This window comes from Pyricularia grisea, chromosome VII, assembly GCF_004355905.1.
Source record: "Pyricularia grisea strain NI907 chromosome VII, whole genome shotgun sequence".
Classification (NCBI taxonomy): Eukaryota; Fungi; Ascomycota; class Sordariomycetes; order Magnaporthales; family Pyriculariaceae; genus Pyricularia; species Pyricularia grisea.
Genome location: NC_044975.1, coordinates 1,170,116 through 1,191,721, shown reverse-complemented (window position 1 = coordinate 1,191,721; position 21,606 = coordinate 1,170,116). Strand labels below are relative to the sequence as shown.

Below are 21,606 nucleotides of genomic sequence, written 5' to 3'. Positions count from 1 at the left end.
CCATTCCTACATAGCCGCCAGCAGCACCTTGGCGCAGCCGTCAAACATCATTGACAACACAAAAAATGCTTTTGAAATGTAACAGGATCTTGTGATACAGTAACGGAAAAGGTTTTTCTTTTAACCTTCCTCGCGTAGGTCACCTCATCTAACCTGCCATATCTCTCCTACTTAATAAGTTGATTATATGCCAACACTGCGAGATATCAATGATTAAAAATAGCGATAGACTCGACACTAAAAAACATTCGCCCTCTGGATCCGCTCTACTTTGCGGTGAAAGGACGAGATGGCTTCGGCGGCTAATGGCCAAAAATCACGCGAGGAAGACATCCTGCACTCTCTGGGCCGTATCTTTGACATTGATGCACACTGCAAGAATACTTCGATCTCTCAGCACCCTTCCAATCCGTGGATTGTACCATTTGAAAGGAACACTCGGTTCACTGATCACAGCTCTGAACTAGACCAGCTTCACACCATGCTATTCAGAGGTGACCAATTCACAAAAATCGCAGTCTCCGGGCTGGGAGGAGTGGGGAAAACTCAGCTTGCGCTGGAACTCCTCTACAGACTGAGAGACAAAGGAGAGGAATTCTCTGCAATTTGGGTACAGGCTACCACCATGGAAAGCTTGGATCAAGGTTACCACGCCGTTGCGGAACATCTAGGCAAATCAAAACCCGGCGATAAAGACGTCAACATTAAGAAGCTCGTGCAGAGCTTTTTAAGCGAGGACAGCGCACATCCTTGGGTGCTGGTCTTTGATAATGCCGACGACGTCAACATGTGGATCGACAAGCCGGATGGAGGGAGCCAGCAAACGTCTGATCGGCTGATGGACTACATTCCGAAGCACAAAAAAGGCAGGGTTATTTTCACAACACGAGACAGGAGGGTTGCGGTCAAGCTGGCCAACCAGAATGTGCTCGAGATTTCCAAATTGACTCAAAGCACAGCGATGGAGATGTTGCAAAATTTTCTCATCCGCAAGGAACTAGTCACATCCAAGCCAGACGATGCAAAAGCGATTCTCGCGTGGCTCACCCACCTTGCACTCGCGATTGCTCAGGCAGCTGCATACATCAACGAGAATGGAATCACCCTGGCTGATTACCTGACACTAATTGATTGCCAAGAGCAAGATACCATTGAGCTCTTGACAGAGGAGTTTGAGGATGATGCGAGATACTCAGACATGAAAAACCCAATTGCCACGACATGGCTGGTCTCCTTCCAGAAGATTCAGCAACGGGATCCTCTAGCAGCAGATTATATGTCTTTTATGGCTTGTCTTGACCACAAAGATATCCCCCAGCTCCTCCTCCCACCTGGACCATCACGCAAGAAGGAGATAGACTCTATCGGGACTCTAAGCGCCTACTCATTCATCACAACGCGCTCCGAGGACGGGGCGCTTGACTTGCATCGGCTCGTCCACCTCGTGATCCGGAACTGGCTCCGGATCAAGGGAGTTCTTGCGGACTGGACTCGCAAAGCAGTCGTACGCTTGGAAGAAGTCTTCCCGGACCATGAACATAGGAACCGGACCGTCTGGAGAGTCTATTTACCTCATGCAAATCATTTGTTAGAGTCAAATCTTATTGAGAAAGACGACGCCAGCATCAACTTGAAGTGGAAAATTGCACTGTGCTATTATAGCGATGGTCGATACAGTGAAGCGGAGACCTACCTACGAGAAGTGATGGAGGCCCGAACACGAAGACTGGGACCGGAGCATCCTGACACGCTCAAGTGTATGGCGAGGCTAGCTCTGACGTACCATGCACAAAGCCGGTTTCAAGAGTCCAAGGCGCTTGGATTGAGAGCATTCAACGCCCAGAGTCGCATTCTCGGCGAGGAAGACCCGGAAACGCTGTCGACTATGAGCCACCTTGCTATGACATGCAGTGACCTCCCTCAGTGGAAGGAATCAGAAGAGCTCGAGCTTCACGCCATGAAACTCCGAAAGAGTGTGCTAGGTAGTGAGCATCCAGATACTCTTGTGTGTATGAGCAACCTGGTTTATCTGTATAACTGTCAGGGGTGGTGGGAGCGCGCCGAGCAACTCGGCAAAGAAACCATCACTGCGCGCAAGAAAGTGCTCGGCGTTGAGCATCCTGACACGCTTCTCAGTATCGGCAACCTGGCACACACTTACAACAACCAGGGTCGGTATAAAGATGCAGAAGAATTACTGGTACAGGTGGTGCAAGCTCGCATGCGAGCGCTGGGAGAAGATCACCCACATACCCTCAGCGGCATGAGCAACCTGGCCGTCAGCTACCATAATCAGGGTCGATGGGATGAGGCGGAAGCACTTCAGGCGAAAGTTGTGGGGGCGCGCAAGACCTTGTTAGGTGCGGAGCACTTTTCGACCCTGACAAGCATGGCTCATTTGTCTTCGACGTATCAAAGCCAGGGTCGTTTGTCCGAGGCGGAGTCGCTGGGGTTGCAGGTTATGGAGCTGCGCAAAAAGGTACTTGGTCTGGAGCACCATCATACCCTGGCCAGCATGACCAGCCTTTCGTCGATGTATCTGGAGGATGGGCAGTTGGCCAAGGCCGAGGATATTGCACTGAATGTGCTGGCGATCCGGGTGAAGGTGCTAGGTATGCGGCATCACCATTCTCTTTCGAGTATGGCGCACCTAGCAACCATATACAAACAGCAGAGCCGATTTGCCGAAGCCGAAGATTTAGAAATGCAGATCATTGAGGCTCGGGAGAAGTCAGAGCCCTGACGCAGAAGTCCGAAGGTATGTTTATATCCTGTCTTTATCTAGTGGATATTTTTTTCCGAAGTTGTCGATTATATTTTCGTAGCTTGAGCCCTGGTTCTTATTATACACTGTCATTCAATACATAAGTATAGTTTATTCGCAATCACTTAGCAAACAGATGATCACAATGGTCTATTATTTAGGCCGTGACATTTCTTCCATCCATTGAAGGCGAGCTTGCATTACTTCATTGAGCGGTAGCTCTGTCAGCCTTGTTTTCAGTTGTACTACTGTGAATTATGCGCTAACAAAATGGTAAAAATGAAATGTCGGTGTTAGTGTATGTTTGATTTTTTAAAGGGTCGAGCTCTTGGTACTAATAATCATCAGATATTATCATCACGGGATCTGGTTGCTCTTTGACAGGCGCATAGAGCCGTAGCGGTCATATGAAGACAATAAATTGAAGCCTTTTCTATCCTCAGATGCAAGACTCAAGCGCAAGCTTGACTGGAAGCGAATGTTAATAGGCCGCTTTTTACACACTCCAGCACGCAAAGACGAAAAAAAACTCTCTGAACCCCGTAACACGCTCTCAAATATAAATCACATCGCGCCATCCTCTATAGTGAAAAGAAGATAGAATAGTTTGGGCCCTGGCCCCAGCATTTCTGCCAGCCCCCCCCCCCCCGTACTCGTTTCTTCCTCGCTTCCCTGTTTCTTCTCCTTGTCACCGAGCTTTTCCTCGGCCTTTTTCTTTGTCGCTCCCTTCTTTGCGCAGTCTGCCTTGCTACAGCATAACGGATGCTGCTACTGCTGCTCCTGCACAAGCCCATCTTGCGCACTCCGCCACTACCACCGCTAGTGGAGCCTTGATAAAGAGGCGGGTACGTCATTTCAGTGACCTGCTGTGGCGTGCCTGACGAATTCGACTAGCATTATTGCTGCTACTGGGCAGATGTTGCTGGTTCTGCATTTTCTGGGTTTGGGCATCCTTTCCCAAGTTGTGCGACTTCCTTTAGAGGTTTATTCTGGGTTTGCTGGCCCTCAGGCTTCCAAGATGCCTACCTTAGGTAGTCAGCCATATAGCGGGCTGCTTTGTCTTCCTCAACCCTGCGTTTTATCTCTCTCGCTGCTGGGTGGAAATATTCCCGCAGCAGTAAGAGTGCCGGCTCGAATATGCTCATGAGCAGTGGCTCGTGAGCACTCTCAACATGCTCATACTCCGCCAGGATATCGGGAGTACTTTGTCCCATATCGGCCGTTAATGTTCCCGTTTCGGTAAGCTTTTGGTCATACGCTGCGCCTCCACACTCCGAGTGCTGGCATGTGGTACTGAACCTTGAGCCCGGATGACACCAGACAGCCGAGTACAGTTGAGTTGGTTCTGTACATCATATCATGCTAATTTACAGATTTTCTGAGAGATGGTACTATGGACTTTTAACTTGACAGCGGGCCATTTCTCAAGTGAAATTTCTTTCCGAAAAGGTCAGAGTTTGGCCGGCATGTCGATGACATTGTTGCGCCTGGTTTACCTCCACAGCAGTAGCCCTAGTTGGTCTTGAAAATATTTCTTAATCCTACGCCACTACGAGGGCCAGCTGAGTACCAAGTCATCCAGCAACATGGAGCTGGACAAGAAAATAATCCAACACCGCATTAGAGTCTCTAAGAATGTAGGGAAGTTTCGCTATCACAAGACAAAGATGGATACCGTTCCGGCCTTCTATTTGAAAGTGATTGATCGTGTTGGATAAAGGCTTTTCCCCGATGTTGTCTTTCAGGGGCAATGATGCTGGGCAAATACCCGCTTCTTCGTGCTCAACCATAGTAGACGCACACACAAGCCGTGGTAGCAAAGTTATTGGATGAGTTTCCATCACGGGCAAGCCATATTCTCCGAACAGCTCCGATAGCAAAGATTGTAAACAACACAGCCTGACTCTGATGACGATGGTCGCTAACTTTGATTTGCGTGGTAGCCACCAGACGGACAACCATAGAGATATTCTTCCCCGTGGATTTATTCCTATTAAGTGGCTGTAATTCGAAGTATCTCCAAGCTACAACTGACGGCATGTTTGGGTTGAATGTAAAATGCGCGTGGTATGTTTGATCGACAGGATCTCGCCTAGCTACCGTCCGAGCTACGATTTTTACTATCTTAGTGAGAATTTATGCGAACTTGCCGTCCCCATAAAATATGAGTGACGATGACTGTTTGTTTTGTTAGTTGGTCCGTCTGCCTGTAGCCCATCTGTATGAGCTGCGACGCGGGCTTGTGGAGGGGCATCGAACGCAAGCATCCACTTCCAATGCCCTTAAGTTGCATGTTGTAGGTACCCAAGTCTCTAATTCAGACACCAGGCAGCTATTGCAGTCTAGGCAAGCAATTTTGGGCCGATTAAAGCCCAGGTGAACCATGGCTCAAAGGGAAGGACAAACCGCACAAAATACAAAACCTATCCTTGAATGGGTAGCTCCTGACCAATATCTATATTCCACCGAAATGGTATGATCTTGCCAACGTGGTGACCACATAGGGTAAGGTAGCCGGTTCCAAAATTCTCTTGTTCCCCTCTTCTTGTAACACACCGCGTGTCATCACGAGAAACTAGGTACTGTTGGCAAACTAGGTTTCTTATTTAACAGCCCAAGGCCTCTCACTAGCTACAGTTTCAAAGATACGCTGCAAATTTGCAGAGCCAAGTGTCAAAATACCCCTTGAAATACTCAAATCCCCTTTCTTCTGCCTTCAACCCAGTCTCTTGAACAATTGTCTCGGCCATGCAGAATTAAGATCAACAACTTCAGTCTCCTTTGTACTGAAATATTGAAGACAACAATCGCTACAGACCTACCAGTTACAGGGGCGTCAAAGGAGGGACGGTGCAAGAGTATATGACAGAAGAAAACCGTAGGTATTTCGAGTGTAAGTTAATGTTACTTCTGCTCACCACACCCATTCTTTGGCATACAGCTCCTACTTGCAGACACAACGGGTCAACATTGCTCAGTGCTGCTGACACTGCAAGGATTGACTGAACTCAGGATAAAATGGATATGATACCTGGGGGTCTAGCGACTAAAATTCACTGAATATACAACACCAAAGAATGAGGTCGGCTCGGTAAGTTTGCATATGAAAGCTGTAGGAGGAGCAGGCGTGGCATCAGGAACCACTACGACGAGTAACATGCTAATCTACCCCATTAGGTCCTCTTTCAACTCGCCATCCTCATACAGCCACCTGACCTCTGAAGATCAACCGATACCATCACGTCTGTCATCAATATCAGTCGCCAGGAAGCTTAAAGCACGGCGATGCGGTCCAGAGACGAATACTCGACAGCCAGCCCCATACTGCCCTGAAAGACCGTCCTCTGCTTTACTGGTGTCATGAGCAATCAGGAAATGAGGTGGTTTTCAATACTGCCGATAGCAACTTGATTTAAACTATTACGGTTTCCTCCCAGCTCCAGTGCGTTCCACTGCACTCTTCCGGGCCCGGCCGCTGGCCCCTTGGCAACTACCTGTCTGCTAACGACAAGAGAGTCAGCCCCGAGGCAAATCAATGCAAACATTTCATACTTTGTTCCCATTCTGCTCTGCAACACGGCAGTCATCATCCAGCACAACAGTAATCCAGGGGAGCTTGTCCAAGCCTATTCTGTTGACGTGTCTGGAAAAATATTGCTGCAATCACAGTAAGTCTGACTGATGGACTTGCAGGTTTCAACTACTACTTTTTCGGCAAGTTGAAAGACATGCAACTTGAGGCATGTTCTCTGATTATGAGATTCGACATGTAGACTTCGTTCTGGGGTTTAAACGATTTGGACTTCCTGACAGACAAGTACGCCAAAGCTGCTCCACGGATGTCACTAGCGGGCCTTCCCTTATTTCAAAGTGGTGCTTCGCCTCTGTCGATGGCGCTGGCTGCAAGCTGCTGCAGTTATGCGGCAAATTTGTCATCTACCTCGATTGTCTGACCCAACGTGACAATCCCCTATCACACGGCTGTCCAGCCCCCCTGAAAAAAAAGACAGAAGCAAGAAATCCAAGTGGAAACTAATTATGCCGCCTGTTTAGAGCTGACGAAAAACTGTGCAGAAAGCCGATCTGGAAGCGAGAATGTACCTGAACCAGACGGCGACTCGGGCCTAGGGAGATTTGGCAGCTGCTCCTGGAGACATCCCAACCTCCTCAGACGGTAGCTCGCACATTGGCTTTGCGGCGTCACCATCTGCGATCTTGACGAGAGCCATGTCGACCAACTCGAAGTTTGAGCTGAACTTTAACTCGATGACCAGACTCTCAGCAGTGAGATTTTCAAAAAGATTTCCTCCAGTGTCAGCTCGTCCTTTTGGCGCCTAGTTTTGTGACTCTTGCGAGGACAAGGTTGATACTTTGTGCAGCTGCAGCTGCAACAGTCTCCACATTCTCTATGGTACTCAGCTCCCCCGAGCCTGGAGCCCTCCCACGCCACAACGACTTGACTACTGCTCAGACTCAAGGCATGCATGCTGACCTAGGCCCCTGGCTATGTTTTCTGCGTCAATAGGCTTCAGGATCCCTACGGCTGCTTGAATATGTCACCATATCAAGGAGAAACCAATCATCAACACTCTTGCTGAGCGGGCTGCTGAGAAAAAAAGACTAAGGTCTGATGGATAATGTAGCCTATCTGCCAATGAAATCATCCAAAAGTCTCAAAGATACATGAAGCTGGCGGGTATCCGTGGCCACTGACCGCTTTGGCCATTTCGAGGTATGTTCCTCCGTGCTGTGCTAACAGATGCAGATCATATAAAAATAAAATAAATAACTAAAGCTGCTACACAAAGGGTTGACAAAACAAACTAGGTTGTATCAGGGTTTTAGGCAATGCCGCTCAGTACGATGAGAAAATTCGGAGGCAGCCCAGGTAGCAAAGGATAGTCATGCAGGCGAGACCAGCAGGTTCATGACTATTTGACCGGAAATCCACGTCTATGAAGGTATCACTGTGGTGATGAATTAGTGCGGTGTTGCAAGACGAGGCTTCAAAGGTCAGTTGACTCTAATCGCAGGGACCTGGCCTGGTAACATAGTTACCTTGATGGCATAGGAGTGTTCCAGCCCCCCATGGATAGCATGAGAACACCGCTAACTGCCCATCCATAGCGACTTTAGTTCTGTCCCGGTGTAACAAGATTTCCTGTTGCCCCTGATACACCGAGATGAGGAGGTTTGTGGGCATACCCGGACAGTCAGTCTTATGTCGGGCGCCGGGCACGGGGCATATCTCATAGGTCAGGTGGAAGGGGCTGGGAAAGCCTATATTGATTTGTGCCCACGAACATTACAGCAAGCTCCGAATAGCTTCATGTACCAACCTCCGAAACGCATATACACCGAAAGCTTCTGTGAAGTTTCTTTGTTCTTTGCTGCACACATCTCGCCACAGATAACCTGCACGACAAATCGTCCATCCCGTCGACTGATAAATATGTCCCGATCCCCCCTTCTAGGAGCCTGCTACTTTTCCCCCAAGACTCCTCAGATTATCAAGATACTTGTCGAGTATAAAACCAACTACTTTATCGATTCCTGACAAAGTAAGACGGTTCAGCCATACCCACACAAGTAAGTTGTTGTGGACTTTCAACCTTCAAGCTTTCTATCGACAAAAGACTTGATACGCAACATCGGTCAACTTGACCACTTTCATCAGCAACACATCCTCAAAGCTTTTATAAACCACCAAACCACGACGCAATGGCTGGCACGCAGACCCCTATCGGCCGCCCCAACATGGAAGACAACAACTTCATCCTGTTTGGGCAATCCTCAGAGCACATGGGCGAGCAGGTGGACCAGCCAGAAGGGTCGGGCCGCCAGCAAAATCAGGAGCAGTCGTCGGCGTCGGTCGGTCGGGCGCTGTTCCGCGAAGTCAACCACCTCCTCCTCGACATGCAAGCGAGAACCCTTTTCGGCGCACTGCAAAAGACCGACCGCACGCAGGAAAGCCGCCGCGAGATCAGCGGACTGGAGAAGGCCCTCCGCAACCTGCGCCAGGCCGTCGTGGACCAAGACAACGCGCCGATCGTGCGCCACTTGGATGGCAGGGTCACAGTCCCGACCGGGACATGGATTCACCGCTGGCGGGACCTGCAGGGTGAATACCATGTCACCCCCTACAAGCCGCCCAAGACCAACCCCGCCGGATACCCCTACCAGGATAGGGCTGACGGAGCACCGACGCTGCGCCAGGTTGCCAAATCCCTCGACTGGCAGCTCCACAGCGATCCACGATGTCACATGGCCGACCTGGAATGGTGCGTGGTGTGCGGGGCCTACCACTACGCCCAGGAGGTCAGGAGCGTCGACATGCTGCTGTGGGAGACCTTTGGCGACGAGAACGGGCTGCTGCCGGACGAGTACCTCAGCGGCCAAGCCCTACAAATGCCGTCGCTGCCCATGTGTTTGGAGTGGGCGCAGTTCTGGGACTGGGGCATCATCGCTCTGGTACCTGGCCGTACCCCTGGCAGCTGGATGATCAAGGTAGTGCATCCAGACTTTATCCAGTTCATGGCCAGCAACTACCCTGGCTCCGAGGGCCGCGAGATCAGCACGAGCCCGTCGTGGCAGCCCAACCCGCGCCACCTGTACCTGCGCTGGGCAGTCGCGGAGCTTCTCCGGATCCATGATGATGGCATCGCGCGGCCCGTGACGCCGGCACGCGGCGTCCTGTACTGGGAGAAGGGAATCGTCGACTACGAGACGGGGCCGCTGGGATGCGACTTGACCATGGTCATCACGTGGTTGGGGTGCGAGCTGGCCGGTCTGTCGCCCGAGGAGACGTACGCGCTCCTTGACATCCCGGAGGACCTGGCAAAGCGCGCCAAGGACCAGCTGGAGATGAAGTGGGCGAGGCAGTTCTGGATGCCGCGGCTCAAGAAGTTCGTCGACGCATACCTGGCGTGGAACGCCGAAGTCGGCAAGGCCTTGGCGCAGTACAGGCTGCAGATGGGGATCTCATCCGAGGTGAGCCGGGATGAGCATTTCGAGGCGGAGCGGCGGCTCTGGACGGTTCTCGAGGGGATACTTGGGGATGAGGACGAGGAGCCACGGGATGCCGAGCAGCAGGAGGAGGCTGAAGGCCAAGACGAGGAGGTGGCTGATGAGGAGGAGACTGACGAGAAGATGGTCCACCAGGAGCAGAGTGCTCAGGTGGACGTCGAGGTACAGGAGGAGGAGGAGGAGACTGACTCCGAGGAGGAAGAGGAGACGGAGACTGAGGATGAGGAGGAAGAGGAGACCGACGACGGCGCCGAGGAACAACTCGAGTTCCAAAGCAGTGAATACGATGCCGACATCGAGGATTACTTTGATGATTGGGGCGAGGATGAAGGAAGCAACTGGAACGAGACCACCGACGATGACGAGGATCGGGCCACAACCACCGACGAGGAGGAGGAGGATGATGCTTGGATGCTCCGCGGAGTGTTAGAGCTTATCCAAGTCCTCTCAAGAGGGGTTATGGAGGCTGCACTGGAATGAAGATGATCTTGTGTGGTTTGACCGATGCCAAGTTGTCAGAATTCTATTGGCTCGAGAGTGTGCTTCCTTCGACGGGGTTTGCTTTGGTCTTCTTTTTGCTTGTCTTTTCTCTTTTGTTTTGTTATTTTTGCGTCCATAACTCATTGATACCCAATATCCAATATTGCATATGTCCTCAGGTTAGATAGCAAACAACAGGGTCAAGATGACTTGAAATTCGGCTCCTCCCAATAAATGATGCTGGTCGAGGCACAAGGGTTTGCCAAAACCATTTCTGCGGCAAGCTGGAGTCCCGAAGGCCCCCTGTAAAACAGTGGGTCGATTTACTTAGCGACCCGACAAAACAGGCAAGAACAGGCTACGAATGACAGGGGGTATGGGGCTACCTCCTTGTGCATTCTTCGGGCCTTTTCATGGAAAAGCGAGAAAGAGAAGAGAGAGCCAAAAACATTCGTCTTGCCAAATTGGTCTCCGACAGGTCAACTTGACATGGGAGCTATCATACGACGTAGGAACCGGAAGCTGAGATTGAAGGTTGCTGCAAAATTACAAAAACGTCAGAGTGGCTTTGCAGCCGTCAGGGCAGCGGAAATACAGAAAATGATTAGGATTTCGCAGAGGGAAGATCTTTTTTTGAAATTGAACAAAATCTCGGGTCGGGAAGGAAAAAGGGGGAAATGCCAAATGTGGGAGTAGGTTATTGGAAGCTGGTTGGTCTTATGTTGTTGGCCTTACCTCAAGACGTCACGAACGAGATGAACATGCATGAAACTTTTTTGCAAGGAGCTTCTTGTCTACTCCAGGTACCTTGGATAGTACGCATCTACATATTTAGTACACAGCGGGGTACCGATAGGGCTGATGATTTCTTTCTTGGGTTACTTGCATGCATGACAATTTCTCTTTTGGGGGTGTATTTCTTTTTTTTTTTTTTTTTTTCTCCTTTTCCTCTCCTACAGCAAAGAACCAACACACCGGTCACCACCCCATTTATTTTCTTTTGTTCACCCGAAAAGATCGGAAGGGAGCACAGAAGTGGCGCTTATGGGGGCGGGTTGTGATGGCATTTATCAAGGGATGCGGGAAAATAAGCCGGGTATCTGCTTTTTCTTTCGTTGTTTTTTTTGCCCTCCCCTTTGTAATATCTTTTTCTCTTTTTCTCTTCTTAGCTTCCCCTTCTAGCGTGCACTCACCTAGAACAAAAATTAGCCCCAGCTTGATAGACACTAAAAGCTCGAGCAAAGAAAGCAGAAAGTTGCCTGTTTGGGAAATAGTCTACGTCTTGATTTAGAAAAGCTGATGTATTCTCGGTGAGCTTTTTTTTTCTCAGCCCTTTTTACTCTTTTCGCGTCGCGACGAACGTTCTTTTGGTGGTGGTGCACTATCCGCGCTACAGCGGCGTTTTCTTTTTTCTCTCTCCTCTCTCTTTTTTAGAACATGGTCAAAATGTTTTCCAGATGTGTGATGATGGTTGCATGGTCTTGTGGCCTTTCTTTTCTCTTTGTGCATCCTCAAAGCTGTCGATCGTGACAAACGACCAGGGGGTACTTTTTTTTTGTCTTTGATCTTCGAGAATCTCGTGTCGCCGGCTTCGGGGAGGCTGCCTGCATTGTGCCGATTGGCCCGAGGGCTGGGAGTAAACTGGAATGTCTCGCAAATTGAACAAAAAAAGGTCGATGGAAGAGCTCCCAGGAACGCCACGAGATGTGGAATTTACGCCACCAAAAAAACACCTCGCAAAGATTTAGTGTTCGTGCTGCTACGGAAACAATGAGTTACAGATTCCACTTCAAATACAATGGAGGGAAAAAAAAACTAAAAAAAAATCATTCACGCGAAGCATGCCCACGAAACCTTCAAAAGACAAAAGAATCGAAGCGGTTCCAGACTGCAAAAGATAACAGCAGGCCAGGGGTTGGGAACATCATGGGGGCCAAATATTCCCCCGCCTCTATCACATTTTTTTTTCATTCCCTTGCGTCCTTTTTCCAAAGGGGGAAAGCCAAGATGACAATCACCGACCCTTTTTGGAACCAACAACACTTTTGTTTTCCCCAGACTTTTTGTTTTTTCTTCTTCTTCTCGCGTCCCCTTTTCTTTTGCTCATCCTGTCGAGCCAAATCGTACGGAGACATCTGAACCAACCTTTTGAGTATCCGTTTTGTGCAACCACACCATGACGCCCGTTCTGTTGAGCAACGTCGGCCCGAGGGGCGAAAACAATAAAAAATCAATCTGGTCAATGTGAGGGACAGAACGTTGACGTCCAACCGTCTTGCTGTTAGTAAACAATTGCCAAGATCGTAGTGCAGAATCTAGGGTAGTAGGAACAAAAATAAGAAAAGGAAAAGCACATCATCAGAAGCCCTTGCAGTAAAGCCACAATCAGCCCACACCCGTCTAGAAAGGCAAGCTCATGGGCTGTGCCGCCGCGTGCTGACCAGACACCAAGGAATGGGGAGTCAGCTTTTTAACTAATGCAGTCGTCAATGTTGTCTTTTCTTTTTTTTCTGAGCTCCTGTTCAGCTTGCTCCAGAAGGCGGCTCTATCCCTGTCGTCAACGTAACAGGTCCGGAGCATGGTCCGGGGTATTTTCTTCCCGTTCTCCACTTTGCGCGGCAGCAAGAGGAGTGGGGGAAGAGAGAGTAAGGGAAAAAGAAATCTATGACAGGATAGTGACCCACTGGCGGGGGAGGAGAAAAAAAAAAAAGCACCCCTCCCCAGCCTCCCGCTTTTTTTTTGTATTTTTTAATGTGTGTTGGTTGCAAATTTTGGTCCTGTCGTTTGTGGTGGTGCTCTTTCGTCTTTCTTTTTTCCCCGGTTGAGGTGAGCGCCAGGTGAGTTTGGGGTCGGCCCCAATTAAGAGCGGGAAAAGTCAGGGGATTGACGAGTAGGCATTGATGGATGCGCGTCCTAGGGTGGGGTCAACCCCTAACACAAGCCCCCAGTGGCAGCCCATTTTGGCTGGTGCAAACGGTGGGGGCCGCCTTGACGGTGGATGATGGTCCATCAGACGTCAACCTTATTTGGACATCTGCCAAGCTCAGCTTTCACTTACATCGAGCATGGGAGAGACGCAAGGGATGAAGTGCATTCCAAAAAGTAATCCGCCAAATCGCTTTCCATAAAGCTTTCTTTGTCTCAACGCCCCACCAATTTCGCTTGACATACATACCAACTTTTAAATCTTTCCTCTTTCATATCATCCTCTCACCCACAAATTTAGCATTCAATCTGCTTGAAGCTGAAATACCAACGGCATTTCAAAACGACGCAATGGCGCCTTCCTCAAGTCTTTCCAATGGAGACAAGATTCGGCAAATGATCGCCAGTCTCTCGCCCGACGACATCGCCAGGCTGATTCCCCAAGAGACCCTAACATCTCTGCTAAGAGCTAATGACGAGAAAGAGCGCCTGCGGGAGCTGCCTGTTAGCCCCAGAGCGGTAGCAGCGGCGAGCAAAAACAAGAAGAAAGTCAATGGTTTTATGGCATTTCGATGTGAGTACAGACTGAGAACAAAGAAATCATAGCTTGTGCTGACAAGTAGTATAGCCTACTACGCCGGCATCTTTCAGGATAGACCACAGAAAGAACGCTCGCCCTTCATCACGCTACTCTGGCAAAAGGAAACGCTCAAATCAAGGTGGACTCTCATGGCCAATGTATTCTCTCGCATTAGAGATTTTGCAGGCACCACAAGAGGTCGCATGGCAATGAGTGGGTTCCTGCGAGTTGCCTGCCCCCTTCTGGGCATCACGAAACCCTGCGACTACCTCCGACGCCACAATTGGCAGCTCGAGTTTGTTGCAGACACGTCAGCCCCGCATGACGCCGCAATAAGATATGAGATTTCCCAGTCAGAAATCCCTCACATCGTCGACGAGTTCGAGGTTCCTACTACGGAGATTGAGTTGCTTCGTGCCTGTGTTCAAGGTGGTTTTCCATTTGAGAATAGCGCCCAGCTTCTAAGAGACATGGAAGAGAGCTCTCTCACCGTAATGACCAAGACTGCACCTATTTTGGCAGCGTCACAAGCTTCGCAGGCCTCGCAGGGTCAACATAACCACCATTTCATCAACACACTCATCAACGATCCGGATGCTGCGATATCCGCGCTTTTGCCCCAGGACGAAGACATCGGCAGTCTGATGGTTGACATGAATATCATTCACTCACTCGAGGCCGACAGCTCAGCAACATCGTCGGCACGTAACTCAGTTTCACCCCTGGAGCAGCACTTGTTCTTCCAAGAAGACATCGCCATCGACCCTTCAAGAATGGTTTCCTTCCCTGGCGAGGATCATGGTCTCCCGGAAACACAATACAACTATCCCAATCCAACTCTCGGTCTCTGGTGAATCAGACCAGATCAGGACCTCATTTTAATTATTCTTCATCACAGGACAGGTCGTTAATCGCCACATAATAGTTTCCGTTTGCATCTGGTCATTTTTATTCACGACAGGTTCACCAAGTTAGCGAGTAGTATCCTTTCTTCAAGATCAAAGACGAGACAAATAAAACCATTTCAGAGCAGTAGTTTCCCATCTAGACCAGAATAATAATGCTGTGAGAATGCTAGTGAACAACTGTTTTAGCCTACTGAGGAGCACGGTATGTCCACTCCCGATGGGTCTGCACACTCGCAACCGCCCCTAATGACCAATTAAAGTCCCCTGATGCCTGCAGAAAATGAGAGAGGAAAACAAAGGTGAGGATTCCCCTATGATTGTGAGCGGGTATCTCCTAGTATTCGAGGTTAGCTTAGCTGGAGCAGAACATCCATTAGGGCTAAAACTTACCCCAAGTATATCTGAAGCAAAATACTGCATCTGAGAGTAGTTGATGACATGGGCTACAGTGCTCTGGTGAGGATTAGTTATGTTTTCCATATTGAAGAATATAATATTCGGGAAGCTTACCACTGGAGGATCTAGAGGTAGCCGCGCGCGAGCATTTGCAGTCTTGATCTTGATCTTCTCAAAGTCAGCAGTGTAAATACAGGGAATTTTGAGAGTGCATACCTTCTCATCTTCATAGGTAAGGTCTGGGAGGCTTTCGCGCAGTGTAGCGGCTTGCTGACGTGCGACAGTGTAGGTCCCTATTGTAGAACGCATCAAGGAGTTGGCGCAGTGACTTGTTATGAAAGAGAAGCTCCGCAGCTTTTCTTGGTCAAAAAAAGGCAGGTCTAAAACTCTGTGAAATAGGCCCCATCGGCTGCCAGGCATTGTTGGAAGAGAGAGGTGCTCGATAATATCAAGCCATTGCCCGCTGTCATTAGGAGGATTATGCTCTCGGAGAACAAGGCAACCATCTTGGACCCTGAGAAGGCCATTGGAAGTGCAGACAGATTGAGCAACTGGCTCATGCTGGAGTGTCCGTGCCCTCATTGCCAAGAGTGTCGCAGTCACGATCAGAAGACAAGTATTGCCGGATTCAACCTGGGTTTCCTGGGACAACTTGAAGCAAACCATAATAGCATAGTTGAGCTTTCGGGCGTGGTCTGAATGGCGTATGGCGGATTGGGCTCGGTGTAAGGCATCCTGCAGGCTTTGCTCTGTCCACTTCTTCGGAAGAGGCTCAGAGCCGTCTTTATAGGCTTTCAGCGTGTACAATAGAGCTTGCAAGGTAAAGAACTCTTTGGTTTCTTGCAAAGCGGAGACAATGGCTTGGTGGCACTGGGTGTTTCTGCTTATGCTGCTATCACCTAGGAGCTCGGCAACAGACCCGAGAATGGTCTTGCATGCCGAGACAAACGGACGCGCTCGATATACTGCGATATCTTCTGGCTCTGGTTTTCCATTCTTATAAAAGTTGAAGGGAGGAATCTTGATGTATAGATAATCTGATTCAGGCGACATCGTGCAGTTGAGGCGACTGTGATCGGGTCCTTGGCTATTCGGACAGGCCGTCAGGAAGCAGCTGGAGTTCAAGAGCAGTGGGATTGGGCACTTCCAAAAGATTTCGACAGATGAGCCTCAGGTGCGAAGAAATCCCCAACGTACAACATGTCCCGTGGGTTGGAACAATAGTAAGCCCTGAACCAATCCAATACCAAACATCCATCTTCTCCACTCCGCGCTCCACACCTTGGTATTGTTCATGAATACACACACTCGGTATTGTTTCATTAACTCGCCACCTGACAATAACAACGATACTACTATTATTCTATGCCATCTGGGACGAATATAAATAGTCCCCTTCCCGCCCTCCCCGAGAGATCTTCAAAAGTTCTTCTTCCACAACATAACAGCTCTTCACAAAACCTCCACCTACAAATATCACAAACAGAAATCGCAAGACCTCACACAATGGACCACGAGAGCAACGTAGTGGCAAGTCAGATTCCTGCGGAGAGGATATCTGTCAGCGTCTCGATTCCTCAACAAACAGTTGATTTCGAGGTGCCAGCCCTCTGGTCGCTGGGCAAAGTTTGCGGCATCGCTTCGGAGCTCAGGTAAGTCGACCCAAAGTAATCACCCTGGGGTGACAGCCCTTCAGCATCAACATGCCACAAGCTAACGTTTTGAACGGCTCACATTAGCAAGAACATGGCCTGCATGGTCTGGATCTGGGTAGTCTGCACTCCTCAGATGCGGTACCGCATCACAACAGCTCGCTGGGACTGCAATGGCCTGCTTGTTGGCCGCGTTGATCGTGAGTTTCTACGGTTTTTCATCTTTTTGTCCCGCCGCCTCTAGATCTGAGCAGAAACTGACAACGAGACAAAAACACCCACAGCTCCTCCTCAATCTGCTACTACTGCATCCTCCCGGTCATCATCACCTGACAGCAGCGAGGCAGACACAAACACAAACATCAACGCGCATGGCATCAATGAGAACCTGCTGCCGCTTGCCCTCCGCGGCCGCACTGGTCCTTCCAAGCCTCCAAACCGCTGGATTCTCTACCGTGCCGCCAAGTCAGCTGAGCTGCGGGCCGACAACCCATCCATGAACGCGAGCGAGATCTGTAAGCTGTCACCCTTTCTCACACTTTCTTTTTCTCTTTCTTCTGCCCCTTGTACACACATTCCCCCATCTCCCATCCTCCTTGACACAAGCCTCCAGTCACCCCTCTCAAGCTGCCATTTCTGACAACAAAACGACTAACCAACATCTCTCCTTCCCCCCTTTATACAGCTCAAGTTGCATCCCTGATGTGGCAAGCAGAGTCCGCCAAGACCAAGGCAGAGTGGGAGGAGCGCGCAGCCGAGGCCCGCGAGGAGCACATGCGCAACACTCCAGAGTACGCCGTCGCGGCCGGCCTGCGTCAGCGCGCCGCCGCCGAGAGGAAGAGGCAGAGGCAGCAGAAGACAAGACAGCAGGAGAAGCAGCAGGGCGACGGCTACAAGACGGCCAAGGAGAGTCCTACATGCACAGAGGGCTCGGCGACGACGGACGTCGGCGCTGTCACCAACAACAGCAGCAGCAGCAGCAGCAGCAGTGAGTTGGTTGTCCCAGCCGCTACCTCGCCGGCACCAGACAGTCCCGCGTCTGACAGCGACTCTACGCCCGTCGGTAGCCCTCGACCTCGTCACGGCTGGGGTTCTGATGGCCTCAGCATGATGCTCGACGCCGCTGAGTTCTCCACCCTCTTCTGATCTGCTTTCTGGAGTTCTGGGTGTGTGCTCGTAAGAAAACAGACAAACACACCAAAAAAAAACACAAAAAAGACACAAAACCACAAAAAAAAAGAAAAAAAAAGAAACTCTCCCATTCACATACATCATACACCGTCGAGACCTTCCGACATGCACATATCTCCTGGACTTGTTTTTCCTTTTTTTTCCTTTTTTTTCCTTGTACTTGTTGTCTTTTCTCATCTCACGTTTCGACCAGGAACTTGCCCCTGGCTGCATATGGACACGGCGCGATAGGAGTTTGGAGGAAAGAGTTTGGGCATCATCAGTCATCATGCCCCATTTTGTTATCAAGGTTTACTTGTTATGTTTTTGACCGGTTTTTCTGCATCATTCACAGGAGAAGGGGAGGAAGGGTGGACTATTTACAGGCATATGACCCATCATGACACAGATACCCTCGCATTTTTATTTTCTTTCCTCTATTCCCTCTGCTTTTCCACAGCCGCGCGTCAGATGGAACAACACAAGATGTTGTCACCGCGAGAAAATGCGCAAAGCAGGTCGATACACTAAATCAATCATTCGACCTGTCACTGATGATAAAAGCTCCCGCGACTTGCCATTGCTTGTCTTAGTGAAACTGCCAATGTGACTTATGTGATGTGAGATTGAAATGTTGACGATGATGACAAGATGTGCCTGCCGTCCGCCTTGTGGCCCGGTTCACTCTGAGGTAGGAACACAAAACTAACAGTAGCACTCTGTCCTCTTAGCTCTGCTGTGACGCATTCCAGTCGCTGCTCCAAATGAATGTGCCACATCTCCACTCGGTTCCTTTCTCCTTCTCGCCCGACGGCCCAAGAGGCCTTCCACAAATGTAAAAGGACCTGCCTGTATGATGAGAAGTTAAACATATTAGTTATTGTTGGCAGATGGGTCTGAGAGGCAGTTTGATATGTTGCCATCAAATATGTTTTCTCAAGTGGGCCACAATGTAGCAAGCATACGAGGTTGAATGAAGGGTAGACGATGAACGAGGAAAAAAAGACACGAAAAATGTGAAAAGCCACAGTATCAGTCAGACTTACCACAGTTGATGCCTGGCTTCTTGGTCTGTAGGCTGATGCACGGCTCGTCATGCTCGCACTTGGGAACAACTCTCTTCTTCAGTAACTTTGACCACGACTCCTTGTTTTCAACTGGATCAAAGACCTTTGGTGAGTCCGGAAGAGCTGCTTCGATGTCGTCCTCCTTGTCGCTGCTGATGCTTCGCCCGCCATTCATAACGTCTTTTCCTTTCTCTGAGTCTTGTAGAGCCTCTTCCTGGTCTCCTTTTGAAGACACAAATGATATCTTTGGGCTAAAGGGATTTCTACTTTTGGTGGGCGAGGCGGTGGTGCGAATTGATGTTGTTTCTCCGTGTGTTGCTGGCGTACTGGTCGGATCTTTCGGCTTGAAGAAGCCCATAAGGCTTTTCTGACCAGGAGCCCTATCGGTGCCATTCTTTGTTGTTGTTTGGCTTGCTGACAGTTTTGTCTTCTTTTGTGGTCGTGAGGTTGATGCAGATGGCTTGCTGGGTCTTTTTTGTATGCTAGACTGAGTCTGGGGTAGGCCTACTGCGGATGAGGATGTGGATGTTTGGGAGGGTGGCTGTCTGTCTTGCTTGGCTGACTGATTAACTTCTTTAGGTTGCGGTGATTTTTTAACTGGTGATGGTGGTGTTGTGTCTGAGGGTGTTTCTTCGCTTGTTTCAGATGGCAAATCTCTGCTACTTGTCGGTTTTGGCTTCTTGAAAAACATGTCCTTAATGCTCCTCCGACGGTCGAAATCAGGGATAAGCTTTGCCGACAATGGGAGAAGGTCTTTGGGAGACCAATCTCTCACTCTTTCGCCATTAGCAAACATGCCTTTTGGATTCATTATGTCCACAAGGTGTACATCCTTGCCCTCAGCAGTCCTCACGCTATCAGACAAGGTGGCATAGACTGGACAGTGATCAGAGCCAAGTAGTCCCTCCTGAATATTGGCGTCAATAAACCAATCTTTCATGCCAGCGCTGCACAAGACATAGTCTATGCGAGAACCAAAGTTTCCAGGTCGTGCATTCTTGCGTGTCTCCCAGCAAGTATACATGCCCATCCGGCCGGGATGAAACTCTCTACCGAGATCATACAGGACCGGCTCCTCGCGCCCTTGGTCCCGGTCACCGACGACAGTACCACCAAATACGAGGTGATTGAGAAACCGGCGTGATGGCGTAGAGAAGAATTCGTCCATAGTCATCTCATCCTTGCGCAGACGCTCTACCAGGCCGGCTGTATCGAGCTCGTTGCGAATGATGTTGAGGTCACCCGTAAGCACAACTTGTTTGCCCATGGCGACAAGGTTTCTGACCCTTGCATCCATAGCCTTATGGAACGCCTGACGGAAATCGGTCCTGGTTTCGTCGCGAGTGGCTGGGCTGTACACACCGATGAGCACAAAGGCAGGAAATTCGAGGATCACGCAACGCCCTTCCGAGTCCAGAGTAGCCTCATCTATGCTGTCGGAGAGTTGATCAGGTCTAGGGTAGCCACCAATCTGATGTTCTTGAGGCAGCTCGCGAAATTTGGTGGTAGAGTTTGGATTACATAGGATGCCAGTAATACCTTCCTCAGCACGTATTGGTGAGCATTTTGAGTTTCGCGTGTAGATGGCAACGCCAGAGTAGCCCTTCTTAAACTTTGGGAGGCTGAAGTAGACATCCCAGCCGGGGACGAGCACCATATCATCTTGAAGGTCTTTGCGCTGGATTTTTGCCTCTTGCATGACAACAATGTCTGCTTCTAGGATGTCAAACATGGACTGTCCCAGTTATATGGTAAAATGATGAATAAGTCATTGGTTGCTCAAGAGCTCAGAGGGGGAGAAGTACCTGAAAGGTTCTGTTTTCCCGCCATGGTTCGTAAGAGAATGGGTTTCTGATGCCGTTGACTGTGGCAATGTCGTGTTAGTGGCAGTGAAGAATTGCGAATCATAGCTTTGCTCGCCTTTCGACTGTGGAAGAAAGAAGAAAATAGCATGTTGAGACAGAACTAGATAAGTGCCTATGGAACCTACCATTCCAAGAGGTAATTCGAATGCCCATGATGGTCACAAACCACCAAAAGGCCAGTGGTATGAGTTGTGGCAATGGTTCAAATCATTAGACTAAGTTCGCAACCCGAGTAAATCTGATCACACAATGCACATGTCGTGTTAGCTATCGTGCGATCAGGCAAATCAAGAAAACCAGCCTCCATTGGCAACACACTCATGCATGAAAACTAAAAAAAATTATGGTGCACCTGGTCTCGTCTCTCGGAGGAGACTATGTAGTTGCCTTGGGTCAAGGCAGCTATGTAGATGGCAGGCGCTGAGGTAGAGGATGTAAAGGTGAGAGTAAGCGGCAAAGCGGGTCGAGAGGCATTGTCCACCGGGGACTTTCGACGCGCCGTCACGTGATCAACACGCTTTTGTCCTCAATTGGCAGGCGAAATCGGTGCCTTAGTCAGAGACAAAGATCGTTCGTTTGGCAGGAAGCCTCCACCGTCTGCGACTGTAAACAACAGCAGATCGGAGTTGAGGAAGCTGCGTCTGTCTATCTGGTGGTGAAAGATTGAGACAGTCTTGATTGGAACCAGACCAGACAGTTTCTTTGCCGTACCGTTTCTGAAGAAATTGACTTGCTATGTCAGCGAACTGTTACCAACAATTGGAGACCTAATG

The 21,606-nt window shown here is 49.6% G+C and overlaps 6 protein-coding genes across 6 annotated transcripts; 4 read left to right on the top strand and 2 right to left on the bottom strand.

Annotated features, from left to right (window-relative positions):
* Positions 1-289: 289 nt before the first annotated feature.
* On the top strand, positions 290-2,743 carry PgNI_10384 (uncharacterized protein; the record flags this gene model as incomplete). The annotated part of the gene is made up of 1 exon (XM_031130355.1): positions 290-2,743. One exon carries the CDS (start codon positions 290-292, stop codon positions 2,741-2,743), a length of 2,454 nt encoding a protein of 817 aa, XP_030979783.1.
* A 5,742-nt stretch (positions 2,744-8,485) lies between these two features.
* On the top strand, positions 8,486-10,270 carry PgNI_10383 (uncharacterized protein; the record flags this gene model as incomplete). Its single annotated transcript, XM_031130354.1, has 1 exon — positions 8,486-10,270. One exon carries the CDS (start codon positions 8,486-8,488, stop codon positions 10,268-10,270), a length of 1,785 nt encoding a protein of 594 aa, XP_030980009.1.
* A 3,276-nt stretch (positions 10,271-13,546) lies between these two features.
* PgNI_10382 (uncharacterized protein) lies at positions 13,547-14,629 on the top strand (the record flags this gene model as incomplete). The annotated part of the gene is made up of 2 exons (XM_031130353.1): positions 13,547-13,769; positions 13,824-14,629. The coding sequence occupies 2 exons, from the start codon at positions 13,547-13,549 to the stop codon at positions 14,627-14,629; spliced, it is 1,029 nt and encodes a 342-aa protein (XP_030979787.1).
* Positions 14,630-14,870: 241 nt separating this feature from the next.
* Positions 14,871-16,132, bottom strand: PgNI_10381 (uncharacterized protein; the record flags this gene model as incomplete). The annotated part of the gene is made up of 3 exons (XM_031130352.1): positions 14,871-14,954; positions 15,074-15,136; positions 15,194-16,132. 3 exons carry the CDS (start codon positions 16,130-16,132, stop codon positions 14,871-14,873), a joined length of 1,086 nt encoding a protein of 361 aa, XP_030979785.1.
* Positions 16,133-16,585: 453 nt separating this feature from the next.
* Positions 16,586-17,877, top strand: PgNI_10380 (uncharacterized protein; the record flags this gene model as incomplete). The annotated part of the gene is made up of 4 exons (XM_031130351.1): positions 16,586-16,731; positions 16,819-16,931; positions 17,016-17,246; positions 17,417-17,877. The coding sequence occupies 4 exons, from the start codon at positions 16,586-16,588 to the stop codon at positions 17,875-17,877; spliced, it is 951 nt and encodes a 316-aa protein (XP_030979786.1).
* A 316-nt stretch (positions 17,878-18,193) lies between these two features.
* On the bottom strand, positions 18,194-21,240 carry PgNI_10379 (uncharacterized protein). The gene is made up of 4 exons (XM_031130350.1): positions 20,959-21,240; positions 20,774-20,832; positions 18,948-20,703; positions 18,194-18,750 (listed from the first exon to the last, which is right to left on the bottom strand). Exons 1-4 carry the CDS (start codon positions 20,984-20,986, stop codon positions 18,629-18,631), a joined length of 1,965 nt encoding a protein of 654 aa, XP_030979612.1. The 5' UTR covers positions 20,987-21,240; the 3' UTR covers positions 18,194-18,628.
* Between the last annotated feature and the right edge of the window lie 366 nt (positions 21,241-21,606).